This window comes from Ochotona curzoniae, unplaced genomic scaffold, assembly GCF_017591425.1.
Source record: "Ochotona curzoniae isolate NIBS_2020 unplaced genomic scaffold, NIBS_Ocur_1.0 contig_2699, whole genome shotgun sequence".
Lineage (NCBI taxonomy): Eukaryota > Metazoa > Chordata > Mammalia > Lagomorpha > Ochotonidae > Ochotona > Ochotona curzoniae.
In genome coordinates, this window is record NW_024465561.1 from 4,812,033 (window position 1) to 4,832,791 (window position 20,759).

At 46.7% G+C, this 20,759-nt stretch overlaps 2 protein-coding genes across 3 annotated transcripts in view; one reads left to right on the forward strand and one right to left on the reverse strand.

Moving 5' to 3' along the window:
- LOC121153689 (zinc finger protein 566-like) overlaps positions 1–20,759 on the reverse strand; it is a 221,779-nt gene that overhangs the window by 195,560 nt on the left and 5,460 nt on the right. Inside the window, exons 2-6 of one of the 2 annotated variants that reach the window (XM_040976384.1) lie at positions 18,402–18,524; positions 16,522–16,766; positions 10,605–10,731; positions 10,212–10,307; positions 7,456–8,358 (exon numbers count right to left, since the gene is read on the reverse strand). In XM_040976384.1, the coding sequence (XP_040832318.1) occupies positions 7,456–8,358; positions 10,212–10,307; positions 10,605–10,731; positions 16,522–16,530 (1,135 nt within the window). In that variant the 5' untranslated portion in view covers positions 16,531–16,766; positions 18,402–18,524. Of the gene's footprint in view, positions 1–7,209; positions 8,359–10,211; positions 10,311–10,604; positions 10,732–16,521; positions 16,767–18,401; positions 18,525–20,759 lie in introns of those variants that run through there. The other variant, XM_040976385.1, reaches the window with a different exon arrangement.
- Positions 1–20,759, forward strand: part of LOC121153686 (zinc finger protein 850-like) — a 277,443-nt gene that overhangs the window by 114,842 nt on the left and 141,842 nt on the right. The gene's annotated exons all lie outside the window — the stretch shown is intronic.

Sequence of the window (20,759 nt, forward strand, 5' to 3'; positions counted from 1 at the left end):
GGATGGCATGCCCAGATGCACATGTGGGACATAACAGTTCATTCAAGCCTGCATAGGACATCTAGTACCATAGCAGATGGACAGTGGAACAGATTGGACAACTGTCCTGACTAAGCTTTGACAGCAAGTAGCTGGGTAAGTGCAAACTAGAGGTGGACTATGTCACCCAATGGACCCTCGAGGGATTTCCTCACCCTAAATCAACAGGAGCTCAGAACTATCGAAACCACTTAGAAGCATATTCTTAAAAGCATGTTCTTGGAACACGCTCCACAATGGGGATCCTAGCATGACACTGAGTGGTTATCTCCCATCCCTGGTTACTGATGCTGTTAGGCTGCTGGGAGTAGCACTCTCCCCTTCTTTCTTTCCTCTCCTGGAAGGAAGAAAAAAAACTGGAAGCAACTGTCTCATTCACTTTCCTCCACACCACCTTGATTCTTTCCACCCTAATCACTGGTTCACATGAGCATACATCCTTCTCAACTATGTAAACATCAAAAATAAAATAAATTCATTTTTTGCACAAAGGCTCCCTACAATATCTTTTCAGGTTTTTTATTTTCACTTTTTTCTCCTAGTATTTCTATCATAAAGGATCTGAATATAATTAAAGAATTTCCTCCAAGTTAATCATGGAAAGTATGTCATATTACAAGCATTTGTTTTGTTATACAGCTGTTTTTAATGCGCTTTTTATTTTATTATTTTTTAAAGTACCCTTTTTAAAAAAAGATTTATTAATTTTTATTACAGTCAGATATACAGAGAGGAGGAGAGACAGAGAGGAAGATTGATTCTGTCCAATGATTCACTCCCCAAGTGAGCCACAACAGCCAGTGCTGCGCCGATTTGAAGCTGGGAACCAGGAACCTCTTCTGGGTCTCCCACACGGGTGCAGGGTCCCAGAACTTTGGGCTGTCCTTGACTGCTTTCCCAGGCCACAAGCAGGGAGCAGGATGGGCAGCAGGGCCGCCAGGATTAGAACCGGCACCCATATGGATCCCAGGATGTTCAAGGTGAGGACTTTAGCCGCTAGGCCACTGGGCCGGGCCCTTTAATGCACTTCTTAAAACATGACTGTTCATGGGCAGTTGGTAAGTCTAGTAGTTGAGATGTCAGGTAGAGAGAGACCTGTGCCCTGAGTGGTTAACTCTTACAAATGCCCAATAAAGACCCATGACCTTTTTTCCTGTATGCACTCAGCCACATTCCTATCCAATTCTGAAAGTCTTACAAAAGCATGAGAGCCTCAATTTAAAGAGGCTAAGGCCAAATGAAAGTGAAACTTATATACTGGGAAAGCTCAAGTCTGAAAAAAAGTTCAGAGTTTCCTTTGAGTACTTAAACAAGCCTAACATCTCAAAATTTTTAAAGGGATAATCAAATGCCTCTTCCAAGAGATTTCACTTCCGCAGCATTGCAATTTTTTAATATAAGACTGATCACATATGGGAGGTACTGATGACTATTTAAAATATACGCCAGAAAAAAAGGCCAGAAAGAAAAGATAACAGGATAACAATTATTCCATCAAGCCTCATCCTTCACTGAGTTTAGAAGAACTAACAGAAGTTTCTGGGATATAACTTTGTTTGCTGACATTTCAGATGAGGAAATGTACATAGGAATATAGCAATGATAATTCTAAGAGAAAAAAAAAATCCAGCAACTTACATGAGCCATGGTTTAGAAATGCAAAATCTTCCTCTGGAGTTTACTTGCCAGGAGAGAAGAATCCAGAGGCGAGAGCTAGGGGAGGAAAACAAGACCAGGAGTACAGATATGCCCCAGATTCCCAAAACAATCGAGCTGACATAATTTCCCACTATAGCCTTTCTCCACCAAGTGTGGACAGATGCTCACACAAATCACACACAAACACATCATACATGGAGAAATCTAAAGGAGTCCGCAAAGTCCAAACCTTTGTACATTCTGCATCTTCTAAGCCAGAATCAAGTCTCACAAGCCTGCCTGAAATCGCAGGACATGAGAAATTTAGAAACAACATGTATTAAAACTGCTGCACTAACAGCCCTGACTACAACAGGATAACTTAAAACTGAGTTCATTTCTGTGTTGACAACTAGGACAATCCACTGCTTCTCTGCTTCACTTTGCCGTTCTCTTTTCTACAACCTAGGCTCTAGAAAAGGTGTGACAAATTCTCTTGGCAGCTAAACTATCATACATTTCCTTATTTTAAAAAATGAATTGGAAAGGCAGATTTTCAGAGAGGAGAGACAGTGAAAAACATCTTCCATCCACTGGTTAACTCCCAAAGTAGCTGCAACGGCTGAAGCTGAGCCAATCCAAACCCATGAGCCAGGAGCTTCCTGTCCCAGTTGTTCCAGTTCCTGTCCAGCTCCCTGCTTGTAGGACGGCCCAAAGCTTTGGGACCCTGCACCCCTGTGAGAGACATGGAGGAACTTCCTGGCTCCTGATTCCGGATCGGCACTGCACTGGCCATTGCAGCCAATTGGGGAGTGAATCATCGGATGAAGATCTTCCTCTCTGTATATCTGACTTTGCAATAAAAATAAATAAATCTTTTAAAAAAAATGTTCCCTCATATTTTTTTTAATAAAGCTACATTAATTTTAACACTAGAAAATAAAATGAAACTATTTTCAAACAAAAATAAAGCAGATTTATGGAGAATTCTGGGGTTTTTTTTTTAGATTTATTTATTTTTATTGGAAGAGCAGATATACAGAGAGGAGCAGAGACAGAGAGGAAGATCTTCCCTACGATGATTCACTCCCCAAGTGACCACAATGGCTGCAGGTGAGCCAATCCAAAGCCAGGATCCAGGAGCTCTTCTGAGTTTCCCATGTGGGTGCAGGGTCCCAAGGCTTTGGGCCATCCTCGACTGCTTTCCCAGGCCACAGGCAGGGAGCTGGATGGGAAGTGGGGCTGCCAGGATTAGAACCGGCACCCACAAGGGATCCAGGTGTGTTCAAGGCGAGAACTTTAACCACTATGCCATCGTGCCGGGCCTGAGAACTCTGATCTTAATTATTCAGTGGAAAACTACAGGGATAAAATGAAGTTTGGGTACCAACACTTCATGGAAGCATTCTTCAATGAGTTCAGCAATGACACTTTTTCCTTGATTATGTTCATTCATACAAGAAGATAAGATAGTAGCCAATAATTATGATAAAGAATAGCAAAAATTAAATGCCCAACCCTCAAAAATGATATTTACTTCTGCAATGTTGTTTTATTCTGTGGCTAAACTGACTTAAACACACATATATCTAGAATTATTTACAATACAGCTAGTACATCTTATCCACACCTCTGCTGTACATTTTATTACGAAAGCAAGAACAATTTTATGTACACTGTCTGGCCCGCTAAGCCCCAAATACATTCAAGCATCTCTAATTTCTTAACTCTTGTAAACTATTAGGACATTAGATTCTTAAAACAAACAAACAAAAATTTTTTTTTAGTTTTAGTGTTGCCTGTTTTTCTTCCTTCTCATCCAGAAAGAGCTGCCGGTGAACATCTCAAAATCTCTTATATGACACTCTTGGGTCTGGCGTTGTAGCCTAGTCCTCCCCTTGAATGCGCTAGGATCCCTTATGGGCGCCAGTTCTAATCCCGGAGGCTCCACTTCCCATCCAGCTCCCTGCCTGTGGCCTAGGAAAGCAGTCAAGGACAACCCAAAGCTTTGGGACCCTGCACCCGCGTGGGAGACTCGGAAAACGTGCCTGGCTCCTGGCTTTGGAGCGGCACAGCACCAGCCGTTGTGGTCACTTGGGGAGAGAGTCATCCGATGGAAGATATTTCCGGTCCTGCCCACAAGCTCCTGTAAGATTTCCCCTGTCTGTCCTCCTCTCTGTTACCTCTGCCTTTCAAATGAAATCAATAAGTGGAAGAAACAACACAAAACTCACTTTTTTAAAACCAAAAAATAGCTAAAGTTCATTAAGAACGTGTGAAATAGCAGGAACTGTCTAAAGGCTTTACACACAAGTTTTAAGTCCACAGAAGTGATGGGAAGAACCCAACAACGCAGAGGTGCACACAGGTCCTAGGGCGGGGGTTCCCTATCAGAACGCAAGTACCTCCCCTCCCCCCTTGTCCTACAAAATCAAAACGCATTTCACAGAACCAACAGGAAACACCAATTCACGTTGACGTGACCAGTCCACAACAGCTCGCTTTCCTCAAAGCCCATTTCTCTGAACGGACTTAACAGGGCGGCCCTGCGGCTGCCCCGATGAAGGCCCCACGCCGCGCTCCAGCCTAAGGCGAGCGGGCCCGGCAGGGAAGCTGGGGTCCCGGCTCCCCAGAGCCTCCTGCGGGGGTCTCGGGGTCCGCACCTCGAATCCGGCCCCCTCCCAGCCCACGTGCACGGGGACGTGGCGGGGGCGGCCGGCCGGTAGGTCCCTTTGCCATCTAGTCTAATGTTTGGGCGGCGGGACTGGGGACAGACGGCCCTCGGGTGCCAGCTGGCACGGAGTCGCACATCGGAACGCCACAAGCACCTCCGCTCACACAGGGGCTGCCGGCGGACACACACACACACACACACACACACACACACGGGCGGCCCTCTCTCTCTCACACACACACACACACGCACACACGGGCGGCCCTCTCTCTCACACACACACACACACACACACACACACACACACACACACACACACACGAGCGGCCCGGGGTCTCTCTCTCACACACTCGCACACGGGCGGCCCGGTCTCTCTCTCACACACACGGGCGGCTCTCCCTCTCTCTCTCTCACACACACACACACACACACACGGGCGGCCCTCTCTCTCTCACACACACACACACACACACACACACACACGCACGCCCGCCTCACACTCGCGGGCCTGAGGCGGGGGCGAGCCGCGCTCCTTCCCCTTTCCTCTCCTTACCTCGGCCCCACAGCGCCCGGCCTCCGATGGCCAGGACCACAGGCCGGGCCAGCACCGCTCCCTCGTGGCGCTGGACGTGCGCGCCGCGGGCCTCTGGGGCGGCGGGAACCAGCGCCAGCCGCCTGCAGGCCGCAGACCCCGGGGCCTAACGGGGCCGACGCCGGGGATGCCGGGAAGGCCGGGCGGCCGCCGCGAGTGCGCAGGCGCGCCCGGCCCAGGGGCGGAGCGTGGCTCCCTCTGCCCGCCGGCTCCTGCCCCGGGACGGCATAGCTGCCCGCGCCCTACCTCAGGCCACGGGCTCATCCCCGGCAAGGGCCAGGCACGATCGCGAACCTGAGCGTTCACGGAGCCCCCGTCCACCCACCCTGAAAATCTCCGTGCCCAACACCGCGCTATGTCTCAGACGTTGTGCGTCAGATTATTTGATCACTTTGGATTTCTATTTAATATTGTTTCCCTAGTTGAAGGAGGGTGTGACAGATGTTTGTTTTCATTTTCATCCTACGTCTTCCTACAGAGGAAGGAGAAGGGCTGCTCATTGCTGTCAGAATACACCAGCACCCAGGCCACGGGGACTTTGGGGACGCCTTAACCCCGCTGTGGGTTGGAGTGCTCCGACGGTGTTACTTGATGGTTGGATGGCCCTGAGACTTGGCTGGCTTCGTTGCCCGCGGGTCTGAGGGCACAGGGACCTGTGGAGGTGGGCAGAAGGGGAGGCTGCAGAGCTCTGGGAACCACGCGTGCTAGCGTCTGCTTGTGTCTGGGATACAGTCCTTGTATGAGATCAGGTGGCAGCGTCCTTGCGGTGTGTGACTCCCGACCCAGCCCGTATCTCGGGATCCTCTGCCCCTTCAGTCTGGCAACAATAATTGTACGTACACTGCCTGGCCTCTCGAAAGCCTCAATACATGGAAGCATCTCTAGTTTCTTAACTCTTGTAAACTGTTAGGGCATTAGAGTCTTCATCATCCCATACGGGCACCACATTCACATGTCAGCGGCTCCACTTCCGGTCCTGCCCACAACCGCATGTAACATCTCTCACTGTCTCTCCTTCTCTCTTGTACCTCGGCCTTTCAAATGAAACCATTAATGGGGAGAAAACCCTTTTTTTAAAAACAAAAAAAAAATTTAAAAGCTCAGGTTCATTAAGAACCTATGAAACAGGGCTCCACACGGGAGCCCAGCAGGTAAAGCCTCTGCCTTGCACATACTGGGATCCTATATGGTCGCCGGTTCTAATTCCAGCAACCCTGCTTTCCCATCCAGCTTGTGGCCTAGGAAGGCAGTCGAGGATGGCCCAAAGCCTTGGGACCCTGAACCTGCATGGGAGACCTGGAAGAAGCTTCTGGCTCCTGGCTTTGGACTGGCGCAGCTCTGGCTGTTGTGGCCGCATGTAACATCTCTCTCTGTCTCTCCTTCTCTCTGTATATCTGCCTTTCCAATAAAAAGAAAATAAATCTTAAAGGAAAAACCTGTACAAAATAGCAGGAACTGTCTAAAGGCTTTACACACAAGTTTTAAGTCCACAGAAGTGATGGGAAGAACCCAACAACGCAGAGGTGCACACAGGTCCTAGTGTGGGGGTTCCCTATCAGTTCAATAGCCAAGATGTTGAAGGTGAACGCAAGCGCCTCCCCTCCCCCCTTGTCCTACAAAATCAAAACGCATTTCACAGAACCAACAGGAAAAACCAATTCATGTTCATGCTTACATCTAAGTAGGCCACACCATCTTGTCTCTCCAGCACCCTTTTCCTAGAGAGGACGTTGAAGGACAAGAACTTCTTCTGGGTCTCCCATGTGGGTGCAGGGTCCCAAGGCTATGGACCATCCTCTGCTGCCTTCCCAGGTCACAAGCAGGGAGCTGGAAGGGAAGTGGTGCCGTTGGGATACTACCGGTGCCCAAAAGGGGTCCCAGCAGTTGTGAGGATTTAGTCACTAGGTCATAGCGGGTGGCTTGAAGTGTTGTCCTAAAAATCATTTTGTTTAAGTTTTCAAATGTATCACAGACTTTATTCAGTATAACCTTTTTAATTTGTGTGGTATCTATGATTCCAATTATCAAACAATGCTGTTTGTCTTTTCCAACATTTTTGTTCAGTGTCACCAACGTTTATACTAAATCCAGGATTTCTGTTATCATAAATTACATGATGTTGCAAAATAATGCCAATCTTAATAAAAATCCTTTCTGCTTGGCTATTACACATGTAATAATTATAGATAACTTGCAGAGAAAAAGAAAATTATCATCACATGATTAAATTTCCACAATCCGAGATCAAGAGAAAAAGGAGCTTTTGGCTTCAAAATCCATTTTATTCATAGGGTGTTTCTTTAACATGATTCTTCCTGGGCTGAGCAAACTGTAGTTAGCAAAGAAGACAAACCATTTTGAGCCACATGAGAGGGCTTCCCACAGATTTCATGTTCCTTGGCTTTTCACCAGTACAAATTCTGATGCCGAATAAGTTGTGAGCCGTAGTTAAAGTTCGTCCCGCAAGCCCTATATTCGTAAGGCTTCTCATCAGTATGAATTCTATGATGACTAATAAGCTGTGAACTCTGAGAATAGGCTTTTCCACATATCTTACATTCATAGGGTTTTTCACCAGTATGAATTCTCTGATGTCTAGTAAGGTCTGAGCCAGAACGAAAAGCCTTTTCACACTCCTTGCACTCATACGGTTTCTCGCCCGTGTGGATTCTCTGATGTTTAATGAGCTGTGAGCTCTGACTAAAGGCATTCCCACATTCCTTACATTCATAAGGTTTCTCCCCAGTATGAATTCTTTGATGCTGAGTGAAGTTGGAACCGCTACTGAAGGCCTTCCCACATTCTTTACACGCGTAAGGCTTCTCACCAGTGTGAATCCGCTGATGACGCGTGAAGTTTGAGCCACTGCTAAAGGCTTTCCCACATTCCTTACATTCATAGGGTTTCTCACCTGTGTGGATTCTGTGATGTCGGGTAAGGTCAGAACCACAAATAAACGTTTTTCCGCATTCCTTACACTCAAATGGTTTCTTGCCAGTATGGATTTTCTGATGATGCGTGAGTCTTGAAGGATGTCTAAAGGCCTTCCCACAATCCTTACATTCATAGGGTTTCTCAACGGTATGAATTATCTGATGTTTGGTAAATTGGGAGCCAGGTCTAAAAGTTTTTCTATAGTCTCCTGTTTCACAGTATTTCTCTTTCTGATTAATGATTTGTTGTAAAGTAAAGGATGAATGCTGATCGAAAGTGGGCACTTCTTCCTGAGGGATTATCAGGTGACGGAAGCCCCGAGAGCCACGCTGTTTCTCAGGCTGGCCGTTGCATCCCCAGCCTTCTCTCAGACCGGAACACTGACGGTCATGTCCTGTAAGCCTTTCCATGATCTTCCACTGGGCTGACTCTAAATCATCAATTTCCTTCTTCAGAAATTTTTGGGCCTCACCTCTTGATTCTAGGGGGGAAAAAAATCACGCATTTTTCTTGCTGAGAAAAATGAAGGTTCTATTAAAATAGGAGAATGAAGCTTCATTTTTGAAAAATGGAGGAGAAAAAAGTGAGATAAAAGTGAAGACATACAGTGTGATGAAGATAGTGATTGAACAACAAAACCATTGATTTTTGAAACATTTCTCTAAATCAGGATTTCTTATGGGAATTTGCAAACCACTCATATTCCTTTTTAGCATTATCCCCACTGTTACAGGATGACTTGACTCATGGAACAGGATCTGTGCTACTTACCAGGGCAGTGGGCAGAACGGAATGTACAAGCCTAAGGGAAAATTTCTAGGGGTTAGTGCGCTATGATCCTGATTTGTTATTACATATTATATTTTAGTGGAACAGAGGGGAAATCACTGCGGGGGGAGAGGTGACCTTGGGGAAGGACACGGGCAACCCCAAAACCTATGAAACTATATCATAAAACCAAATAAAATGTATCGTAAAATAATCTCACACAAAACTGCGCCCTCTATCCCCTTGCTGGATTGTTTCTGGTTTTATTTTAGCACTTACCATTTCATGATAAATAATACATACTTGGTCAACATATTTTGGACAAATGTGCTAATGGGTTTTCCTCCTTAATACTAATTTTCTCCATATTTTCCAGCTTTAACTTTTCCATAGACACAGCTCTTCATTTCTAGCATTGGTAAAACACACCCAAACCTCTCCCAGTAACTTGTACATGCATCTACTCTGTTTTTACATCTTGAGCCTTTACTTTCGGTTAAATTCTCTTTTAATTTTTTTTTCTTAAAAAGATTTATTTATTTTTATGGAGCAGTTAGACATACAGAGAGGAAGATCGACCATCTGCTGATTCACTCCCCAAATGACCGCAACGGCCGGTGCTGAGCCAATCAGGAGCCAGGAGCTTCTTCTAGGTCTCGCACACGGGTGCAGGCCATCCTCAACTGCTTTCCCAGGTCACAGGCAGGGAGCCGGATGGGAAGTGAGGCCTCTGGGATTAGAACCAGTGCTCATATGGGATGCTAGGGTATGCAAGGCGAAGACAGTAGCTATTAGGCTATCGCAACAGGCCCCAAATGAGAAAATTTTTATTAAAAGTATGAATAAATTAAAAGTTTAGGACTTCTATATCCAAAAAAACCTAGCCAAAGAAAATAAATCTGAGCCTGAAACAATGGCTGACTGGCAAATATTTGCCTTGCATGCTCCGGGATCCCACGTGGTCACTTGCTTTTGTCCTGGCTGCTCTACGTCCTACCTAACTGCATTCTTGTTGCCTGGGAAAGCAACAGAGGATAGCCTGAAGCTTTGGACTCTGCACCCACAAGGGAGGCTCAGAAAAAGCTCCTGTCTCCTGGCTTCAGATCAGCTGAGTTCTGGCTATTATGGCCACTTGGGAAGTGAATCAGCAGATGGGAAGATCTTTCTGCTTCTCCTTCTCTCTGTACGTCTGCATTTCCAATTTTAAAATCTTTTTAAAGTAGCCCTTGGCAATTTTAGAAAAATAAAAAAAGTATTTCAGAATATGATAATGCTTTTTACAAGAGTAAAAACAAAAAAGAATGAAAAGCTTGGAAAGAATTAAATAAGGACAGAAAGGAATATTATTAGAGAGGAAAGAGAAGGGCACCAGGTATTTAGAATTGGAAGAGAAGCCTAAGAGGAGAAAAGCAGGCAGCACTCAGGTAAGGAAGAGAGGTGAGGCTCACGCTAAATGAAGCCTTTGCTTATACAATACGCCAGCGTCTCTTTAGGGGCGCTTCGGAGAAAGAAGCCAAGGTGAGTTACTCCCCTGGTAGACTGTCATTACCCACCATGCCTACGTACCTGGCCACCGGCTTCCTGTCAGCCCTCTGGTAAGCAGCCAGGGCGCCTTCCTTTGCTCCAAGCAGGAGATCACATTTGGTTTAGAAATGGAATATCCTGCTCAAAAAGAAGTAATGAGACAAATTATGCCCGGACTATTCTAGAATTCAAACCTAATATGATATTAAAGGAAGAGCCAGAGGAAGATGTAGTTATCTTATGAAATGTGACAGAAGATCTGAAACTCCTCCTAGAGCTCGATGTAACTTCCCTTTTCTGTCTCTACAATATTGAGGACATTTCGGCAAAGACAGGTTATAGAAATGCAGGCTTTGAAAGGCAGGTGAGTATTTCATACTGGAAGGGACATCTTGCAAAGGCAGAAGATGAATAATTATGGACAGACTTCCTTACCCACAGAGAGCAGGTTGCTGTAATTCTCCAACATCACGTATCTGTATAAAGCTCTCTGGTCATCATTCAGGCACTCCCACTCCTCTCGAGAGAATTCTACAGAAACATCACTGAACATCACTGACTCCTGCCAAAATAAGCATGCACATGAATCAGTTAACAAAAAAATAGAAGTGTTTTGGTGATGAAAAAAGAAAAAGAGTAAGGCAGACAAAGCAAAAGACAATCAGTGGGTCCCCATGTCATTACCTAGTGACTAAAGTCCTCGCCTTGCATGAGCCGGGATCCCATATGGGTGCTGGTTCTAATGCTGGCTACTCCACTCCCCATCCAGCTCCCTACTTGGGGCCTGGAAAAGCAGCAGAGGATGGCCACGACCTTGAGATCCTGCACCCATGTGGGAGATCCAGAAGCTCCTGGCTTTTGATTGGAGCTCAGTTCTGGCCGTTGTGGCTACTTGGGGAATGAAACAGCAGGTGGAAGATCTTTGTGTTTCTCCTTTCTACAAATCTGACTTTCCAGTAGAAAAATAAAAATAAATCTTGGGCCCAGCATGCTAGCCTAGCAGCTAAAGTACGTCCCTTGTACGTGCCGGGATCCCATATGGCCACAGGTTCAAATCACAGGGGCCCCGCTTCCCATCCAGCTCCCTGCTTATGACCCGGGAAAGCAGTCGAGGACGGCCCAAAGCCTTGGGACCCTGCACCCATGTGGGACACCCAGAGGATGCTCCTGGCTCCTGGCTTCAGATTTCATCAGCTCCAGTCATTGTAGCCACTTGGGAGGTAAATCAATAGATGGAAGATCTTCCTCTCTGTCTCTCCTCCTCTCTGTATATCTGACTTTGCAATAGAAATAAATAAATCTTAAAAAAAAAAAAAAGAAAGAAAAGTTAGCATGTGAATGCCCGAGATGAGAGTGGTGACTGCAAACAGCTAAGCGCGAGTGAATCACTGCGCTTCCTGCGGTTCTTCCTCCGAAATCGCCTCCTACAGTGAGACATTCCCATTTATCAATCCAGGCTGCAGAGGCACAAAATCCAGGCCAGAGTTTTACCCAAACCAGTGGTCCTGCACACACCAGTTCCAGCATAGCTACCACATGGTACACCATGGCTGTAGGGGCTGCTTCTCGCCTCCCCTTTCCCAAACAGCTAAGATAAAATCTTCAAACAAGGGATAAAGACAGGACACTAAAAATGTCTAAGGAGCAGAGTAAATCAGATAAAAGGTATCAGAGATCAGAGAGGGAATGGAATTGTGAGGAAAAAAAATTGTAAGAAAAATGTTTCAATATGTTGATAGAAAACAAAACTGATGAAAGAAAATCCAGGGCAAACAAACAACTAAAGGGAAACTGCAGCAGGTGCGGGGGCAGTCAGGCAAGACAGAAGCAAGAGACCGAGAAAATGGACGAGGAAGGTGTTTTTTTGGTTTTTTTTGTTGTTGTTGTTGTTTTTTTTGAGAGGGGGAGAGACAGAAGAAAAGATTTTCTGTCTGCAGGTTCACTCCCCAAGTGGCTACAACAGTCAGAGCTGAGTGAATCCGAAGCCAGGAGCTTTTTCTTACTTTATTATTGGAAAACCCAGGTCTGGGCCTGGCGCAAAAGCCTAGCAACTAAAGTCCTCACCTGTATATTTGCAATAAAAATGAATCTTAAAAAAAAAAAAAGAAAAGAAAAAAAAAAACCAGGTCTGTGGAGACAATCAGGCTTTTCCCTATGAAGTACAGCTAATCACTCATCTCTATCCCATGAAATCACTGCCAAACTGAATCAATGAACAAAGGCAACTACCACACATTTCTGTCCTATCAGGATGTCTGGCAGAAGTCTGAGAGAGCAGACTTAGGAAAGATAGGAAAGACTTAGTACAAGAGTATGCAGCACTGTTTGTTGAAAAGAAAAAAGGACTAGAGAAGGGAACGTGTTATTTAACAACAGCAAAAACAACAACAAAATAGAGAAGCCCGGTTCTTAGGGGACAAACCAGCGGCAGGTCAGCTAGTTTCAGTAAACAATATACAATCTGGGCCCTGCATCATAGTCTAGTGGCAGAAGTCTTCGCCTTAAATGTGCCAGGATCCCATTTGGGAGCTGGTTCTCATCCTGGCAGTCCTGCTTCCCACCCAGCTCCCTGCTTGTGGCCTGGGAAAGCAGTCGAGGACGGCCCAAAGCCTTGGGACCCTGCACCTGTGGGGGAGACCCTGAAGAAGCTCCTGGCTCCTGGTTTCAGATTGGCGGGGTTCTGGCCGTTGCAGCCACTTGGGGAGTGAATCTTCCTCTCTGTCTCTCCTCCTAGCTGTATATCTGACTTTCCAATTAAAAAAAAAAATACATATATATATATACACAATCCGTTTATAGGAAGAAATAAGAATTCTTGATAAAAAATTACCAAGCAATTTTCTTATGGATTTTAATATGATTAAAACATATTCAAAGAAACTTGCTATTGATCACTTGGCTGGCTAATACTTCACTGTAAATTAAGGGCATTAAATTTCAACAAAGTCTAGCAACTTCTTGTTTATATAATTATTTATACTAAGAGAAATTTTTTAAATTGGCATCTTAGCTACACTCTCGTTTATAATAAAGGGAATGAAATTTTGATACTGCTTATTAACCAAACTGAAAGATTTTTAAAATTTTATTCTTTATAATGATTACATGGTTGATCACAATGGGAAGAATGAAGGTTTAGGGAAAATCAGGTGAACTTACTGTTTTCAAATTTGCTACCTCTTGTTATATCTGGAGGAAGGAGAGAGACAAAAGAGAAAGCCCCACACGACTCTCCACACCTCCAGGACCCAGAGATGAGGAACCACCACCTCATACCAACCCAGTGTCTCCACGGGTGCATATTCTGAGGGTTCTGCCCAAGTGGCTTGGATAGGTTTAAGTGTTACTTTTGGGCCCGGCAGCGTGGCCTAGTGGCTAAGTCCTCACCTTGAATGCACTGGGATCCCATATAGGAGCCGGTTCTAATCCTGCCAGCTCCATTTCCCATCCAGCTCCCTGCTTGTGGCCTGAGAAAGCAGTTGAGGACAGCCCAAAGTTCTGGGACCCTGCACCCGTGTGGGAGACCTGGAAGAGGTTCTTGGCTCCTGGCTCTGGATCAGCACAGCACCGGCTGTTTCGGCTCACTTCGGGAGTGAATCATCGGATGTAAGATCTTCCTCTCTATCTCTCCTCCTTCTGTATATCTGACTTTGTAATAAAAATAAATAAATCTTGGGCCTTGTGGCATGGCCTAGTGGCTAAAGTCCTCGCCTTGAATGCACCAGGATCCCATGTGGGCTCCGGTTCTAATCCCAGCAGCTCCACTTTCCACCCAGCTCCCTGCTTGTGGCCTGGGAAAGCAGTCGAGGACGGCCCAAAGCTTTGGGACCCTGCACCCACGTGGGAGACCCAGAAGAGGTTCCTGGCTCCTAGCTTCGGATCGGCATAGCATTGGCCGTTGCGCTCACCTGGGGAGTGAATCATGGGACGAAAGATCTTCCTCTCTGTCTCTCCTCCTCTCTGTATAACTGACTTTCCAATAAGTAAATAAATCTTTACAAATAAATAAATAAATCTTTAAAAAATAATAATTAAATGTCACTTTTACCGATGCAAAGATAAAGCCACCCTCCTAATGTCCACAGGCTGACACAGTAATCCTCAAGTTCCCATTCACTGGGATTTTTTGCTGTCATCGTTTGACTGGGGTAGTTGTCTAGTTTGCTCTGTTCCTCTTCTGCTACAGCACCAAAGGATGTGCCATATTCTCCTTTTACAGCTGGGCCTGTGTCCACTTTTCACTATGTAGGAAATGCTCTTTCAGGTGAGCCCAAGGACCTGGGCCAATCATCCCAAGCCTCGACAGATCTCCCACCCCTGGGACTCACGAACCTGGCACCTACCTCACAAGGTGACCCCAGGACCCAGGCCAGATGATCCGAGCCCCACTGGATCCCCTACCCCTGAGGCTCACTAACCCGGCGCCCCCTCACAGATGTGCCCAAGGACCCGAGCCAGGTGACCCAAGCCCAGCTGGATCCCCCTAAGTCCCGCCACTGGGTACCCCACCCTAGGGCTCATGAATCTAGAACCCACCTAATAGGCTGACCCCAGAATCCAGGCTAAGTGACCTGAGGCCCTCTGGGTCTTCCACCCCTCGGGGTCCACAAACCCACCACTCTCCTTGTAGGTGGGCCCAAGGATCTGAGCCAAACCCGAATCCCACCAGATCGCCCACCCCTGGGGCTCACAAACTCAACACCCACCTCACAGGCAGGTCCCAGGACCTGGACTAGGCGAATGGAACCATGCCCAATGGGGCCTCCTCCCTGGGCTCACGAACCCAGTCCCCACCACACAGGTGGGTCCCAGGACCTGAGCCAAGCTACGTAGGCCCTGTCAGATCCCCCATTTCTGGGACCTGGCCCCTGCTGGCCCCAGACTGGCATGATTGCCTCACCTCAGCATCCACAATCTTACTGCACAACCTGGCCTGGTCCAGCCTGACCCCTGTTCCTGTTCCTGCTGGTGGGTGTTGCAACCTATCCCAGCCCAGCTTGATTATTGTCCCGACCCTAATGTGAACTGGCTGGTGTTGTGGCCCCCTCTGGTTCCTCCTGCCCCTGTCCTGGTTCTCTGATCTGCCAGTAGGTGTTATTAACTGGCCCGGACTGGTCTGTCCCCAGATCTGATCCACGTATATGCAGGCAGGTACTGTAACCTAGCATGGTCTGGGCTGTTCCTTGCCTTGATTCTTGTGCCTCTGCAGGCACCTGCAGGGGTTGCATCCTGATGAAGGAGTTTCCCAAGCTCCTCCATCAGGTCTCCTCCCAGTGACAGTTTCCCTGCCTATCAGTGGGTCCCTGGCTCAGAATGACTTCGTCCATCTCCTGTCCTGGCAAGAACACTGGCCTTGCTCAACTGGCCACACCCTTTTTGGTTCTTGCTGTTGGTTATTTCAGCCCAGCATACCTGGTCCATGCCCAGACACAGCGGGAGTCAAGACCTAGCCTGGCCCATTCTACATCCAACCTGGCTCTCATGAGTACCAGTAGGGGTCGGAGTCTAGCCCAATCTGTTGCTGCCTAAACCAGTGCACTCTCACCCCAGTGGAGGCTGTAGCAACGTCCAGCCCAGCTTGCTGCCACAAATCCTACTGTCATCCTCACCACTGGGGATGAGACATCTGGGATGTCCCCTTAGCTCCCCAGCCAGGCCTGTTCCCATCCGCAGTTCTTGGGCGAGCCAGCAGAGCCTGCAGTTCCACAGGGGTGAGCCCGCATTGCCCCGACAGATTCTGCTATCAGCCCCTCTTCTATGACTCTTACTTCCCCTCCAAACCAACTCAGTGTCAGCCTCCTACTCACACACCCATGTTGTGGACGTACCGATGGAGGGCTTTCAGCTGCAATTCCTAATCTGGACATAAATCCACAGGTCATCCCAAGCTACCACCTATGTGATCCCGCCATTCCCCTGTAAATCCAGAACCATCAAACTGCCAGGGCACACCTCAAACTCCCCTCCCCTAGGGAAAACACGTGACCAAGCTACAAGCACCTGTGCCGGGGAAAAAAAAAAAACCTTCCAGGTGGGGTGGTCCCAGGAAGCCCACTGAGCATCCCTTCCCCCAGGCAGCCGGTGTGCTCGGATGAGTGTAGCTGTGCCGTTAGAAAGGCCTTGGAGCTGGGAATCCTGCAGGCCCACCACGAACTTCCCTCCCATAACGCAACCACGCAGCCCCGCCACACACACCCATTCAGGTAAAAAAAAAAAAAACTTTTTTTAATCTTTTTGTTTGTTTGTTTGTTTTCTTTTTAATACTAATGGGTAACACTGTAAGGAATGAAAAGATTCAAATGTTCCATAAGTAAAAATGATTCCATGTAAGCAAAAGCAAACAGACTCTCACCTGAGCCATGGCTTGGATGCTTGCGGAAAGGGACCTCCACTGGGCTCCTCCTCCGGCTAATGACACAGCTGGGAGAAACAAAAGACGGATGAGATCCACCTGTTCACAGGGTCCTTACACAAACACCTGAGTGGTATTCATGGGAAAAATAAACAAACGTTTCATCATCTTCAGTTTCAAAGACAACCAACTGCGAGCAGAGCAGGATGAATTTGGGCAATACAACAGGACTTGGAGAGTACATTCTGAAACATAAATAAAAGCAAAAAAAAAAAAGTTTTTACTTGAATGATAGTATGACTACACATCATTATATACCAAATATTGGATTTAAGATACACCACACAATAAATCCCAACTAATACCTATTGTGCTATGTAATTAACTTAATAGCTACACTGAGATAGCCATCTCATTAAATGGATATGCCTATTGAAACCAATTATTTTACCTATCAAAACCAATAATAGGTTGTTTTTGTTTTTTACTACAATAAATAATTCTATAATCAATATCCTTGTGCATGTATCATTTTATGTGCAGGTGATCTAAATGATTAATTCCAAAAAATAAAACTACTCAAGATTAAATACATTCTGGGCCTGGCGCAGTGGCATAGCGGCTAAAGTCCTCACCTTGAACGTGCAAGGATCCCATATGGATGCCGGTTCTAATCCCACCAGCTCCACTGCCCATCCAGCTCCCTGCTTGTGGCCTGGGAAAGCAGTCGAGGACGGCCCAAAGCTTTGGGACCCTGCACCCACGTGGGAGACCCAGAAGAGGCTCCTGGCTTCGGATCGGCATAGCATTGGCCGTTGCGCTCTTTTGGGGAGTGAATCATGGGACAGAAGATCTTCCTCTCTGTCTCTCCTCTCTGTATATCCGCCTTTCCAATAAAAATAAAATTTAAAAAAAAAAGGAAAATCAGACTAATCTAAAAATGCCTCTAAAGAGCCCTTTCATATTACCATTAAATTACACTAAGCTTCTTAGGAGTCTTTGATAAAACTTATTATATGTCTTATTATATGCCAGGCATTGTGCTAAATACTGCAGAAAAATCAACAATGCCGAAACACTTGGTAACGGTTAATTTGCCCAAATGCCCCACTCTTCTGGTCTCTACTTTTAGGTTTTTTCCCTGGTTAAATGGAGCTTCTAAGTGCATTACCTTTCAAGCCAAATGGCAAGAAACAAGAATTCCCATTTCAGCCTACATTGGTCACATTTCAAACGTTCCCGGGCTGAATCCTTACTTCTGGGAGATGACTCTCTATGGTGAAGGAAATTAGCTATAGATCATGCTTGGTCTTAACTGTAGACCAAACAGAAACAAAGACTTTTTATTCATTAATGGCTAATTTTCTAAGACTTCAGAAACCTGAAAACATCCCATGTGTAAGGCTAACCAGGGAATTTGAAATGTGAAAGACACAGGCAGGTCGAGTACAGCAGTCTCAGGACCAAATGATGAGGTGTCTTGGAGATGGGATTATCTATGGTCTGGGGAACTGACCACAGACAATTAGCGGGCACAGCATGGTCAGTGGCACATGGCACTGTCCTCCAACCCTCGTGGCCCTTAAAGGTCTCTGGGCGGTGGGAGGCTGGAAGACAGCGCACAACCCAAGGGCCAGAGATCCAGCTCAAGGGAGGCAAGAGGCAGATGCCATTGTGTCTTTATTAAACTCAGCTTTCTGTGAAGTAATATTATCTTACCAAATTAGAAAGAAAATTTCCTCAAACACATAGACATCCATACACAGGAGAATGGTCAAGTATGGTAAGCCCACATACTACAGTACTATGAGGCTGCTAAAAAGTACAAATATTTCATTATTTGTTTGAATTTACATAAATGGCATCTCTGAAATACCTACTTTTGGGAGACACAGTCCACCAGGGGCCTCACAATCTTCTTCCTCTTGCTGGATGCGCTATCAATGCCAGGCTCAGGCTACTTTACTTGGGCCATTTCCAGGGCTGTGAATACAGTTGATAACCTGGAAGGATAAAAGAGAGCATCTCTCAGGAACAAACGGCTTGTTGTTCACCGCTTGCTATAACAGCAATGGCTTCTCCAGCTTCACTGTCCGTCACTGGGCTGTGCAAATGCACTGTAGGAACAGCAACCACGCGAGCCTCTCTCACGCTCGCCACGGGAGTCAAGGGGAAGAGCAACTGACAACAACGGAAACTCATGCTACCTGCTGTAGGAAGTCCTTGCCTTTGATCCGGGAATCTCACGGGGTTTGTTTTCGTTTGCTTTCATGAACAAAGCCAATTTTTTAGCTTTTAAGTAGGAAGAAAATCAAACTGCACAGCTAACATACTTAGGATTGAAATACTGAATGCTTGCTTCATACACTCAAGAAAAAAATATTATTATGTGTTATCAGAATTTATTTTAGTAATGTACTAGAGGGTGGGGAGGCAGCCTGCCACCAGGCTCCCCATGTCAGCATGCGCCGGCCGGGGAAGGTAGCAGGGAGCCAGTGGACTCAGAACCCCAAACATGGAGAGAATTGCAGGTTCCAGGGTCTGACCGTGGAGTGTATGTGTCAGAGCTGGGCCACCCAAGAGGCTCAGATGGAGCAGTGGACAGCACATCCAGATGTACATGGAGGATATGGTAGTCCATTGCAGAGGACACTGGTACCACAACAGAGGATGGAAGACAGAACAAATCGATCAACTACCCCAGGCACGCCTTGGCAGTGAATACCTGGGCCAAAGGAGACTCTAAGGTGGACACTGTCAGCCAGTGGATTCTGGAGACTTCATTGTGCTTGGAGTAGTGAGACTGGCAGCAATACAGAACTGCTGAACTATTGAAACCACCTGAGCAAGACCCTCAGAACATATCCCACATCGGGGACCCTGGGATGGCTGTGAAGCTGGGTATGGCTTTTCCTCCTTTGCCCAGACACAGAAAGGAAAAAAGAGAATGTGAAAAGTGACAAAAAGAATAATGTAATGGAACTCAACTGACAGGAACTCACCTGACACTCACAGGAGCTGGGGTTGGGAGCAGGCTGGCTGGGCCCAGGCTGCAGCACTTGCCAACACATGCAAGGACTGGGACTGAGGGCAGACAGTGCCAAGCAGGGTTGCTGTCCTCACTGGCAAATGTGAGATTTGGGGCTAGAAGCAGGTCTGGAGGGGGGAAATGGGGAACTCCCCTGCTAAGCTACAGCTCAGGCTGGGGAGCACAAGAGCCAGGGCTAGGAGTGGACCAGACCAGGCTGGGCCAGGCCTCAGCACCTACTGGCATGCATGAGAGCCAGGACAGAGTGTGGCCATGCCTGGCTGACCAGGTAGCTGAATCCACCAGTATACGTGTTGCCTGGTACAGGTGAGAGAATATTCTGGAGCCTGTACTGGCTGGAGCACACAAGAGTCAAGTAGGTCACCTCAGGTGAGGCTTCTCAGGAGACTCCCCAACTAGACCACAGGACTCCAAGCCCAGTCTCAGGGAAAATCACAAGGTATGTGTCTGACCTTGGAGTGCATGTATCGGGAGTGGGCCTCCCCAGTGCTGATCCCTGTGCAGTGGACAGCACGCCCAGGTGCACACAGGGAACACGACAGCCAACTCATCCAGGCCAGCAGAGGACGTCGACTGCCTCATCAGAGGATGGAAAGCAGAACAGGTAGGACAACTCTCCTGGTCAAGCTTTGCAGCAAGTTCTTGGATCTATGAATGCACACTGAGGTGGGCTTGGTCAGCCAATAGAGCTTGGAAAGATTTTCTCAAGCTTAGTAACAAAACTAACCACTTCTCAGAACTATTAAAGCTACTCAAGTAACACCCTCAGAACACTCTTCCCCAAATTGGGCTCTCTAAGGCGTCATCAAATGACTGTCTCCCATCCCAGGGTGCTGATGTGGTTTGACAGCAAGGAGCAGCCCCCTCTCCCTCCTCCCCTGTGGACACAGGAAGAAACCACAAAGGGGAAAAAAAAAAGAACTAAGACATGTGCTCCACCGATCTCCCTCTGTAACTGAAACCGTCCTCTGTAACTGAAACCGTCTCACCTTAATCAGAGGCCTCATTGGGAATGCATCCCTGTCAACTATACAAACAATATTAAAAAGAAAATTTAAAAAAATCTTTTAAATATGCTATTTCCTCCCTATTATTCTGGTAAAAAAAAAAGCATAACAACATATCATGTTGTCTAGGCTTTGGGGAAAAACAGGCATATTCCTAAATCATGAAACTGGTAGAAAGAAAG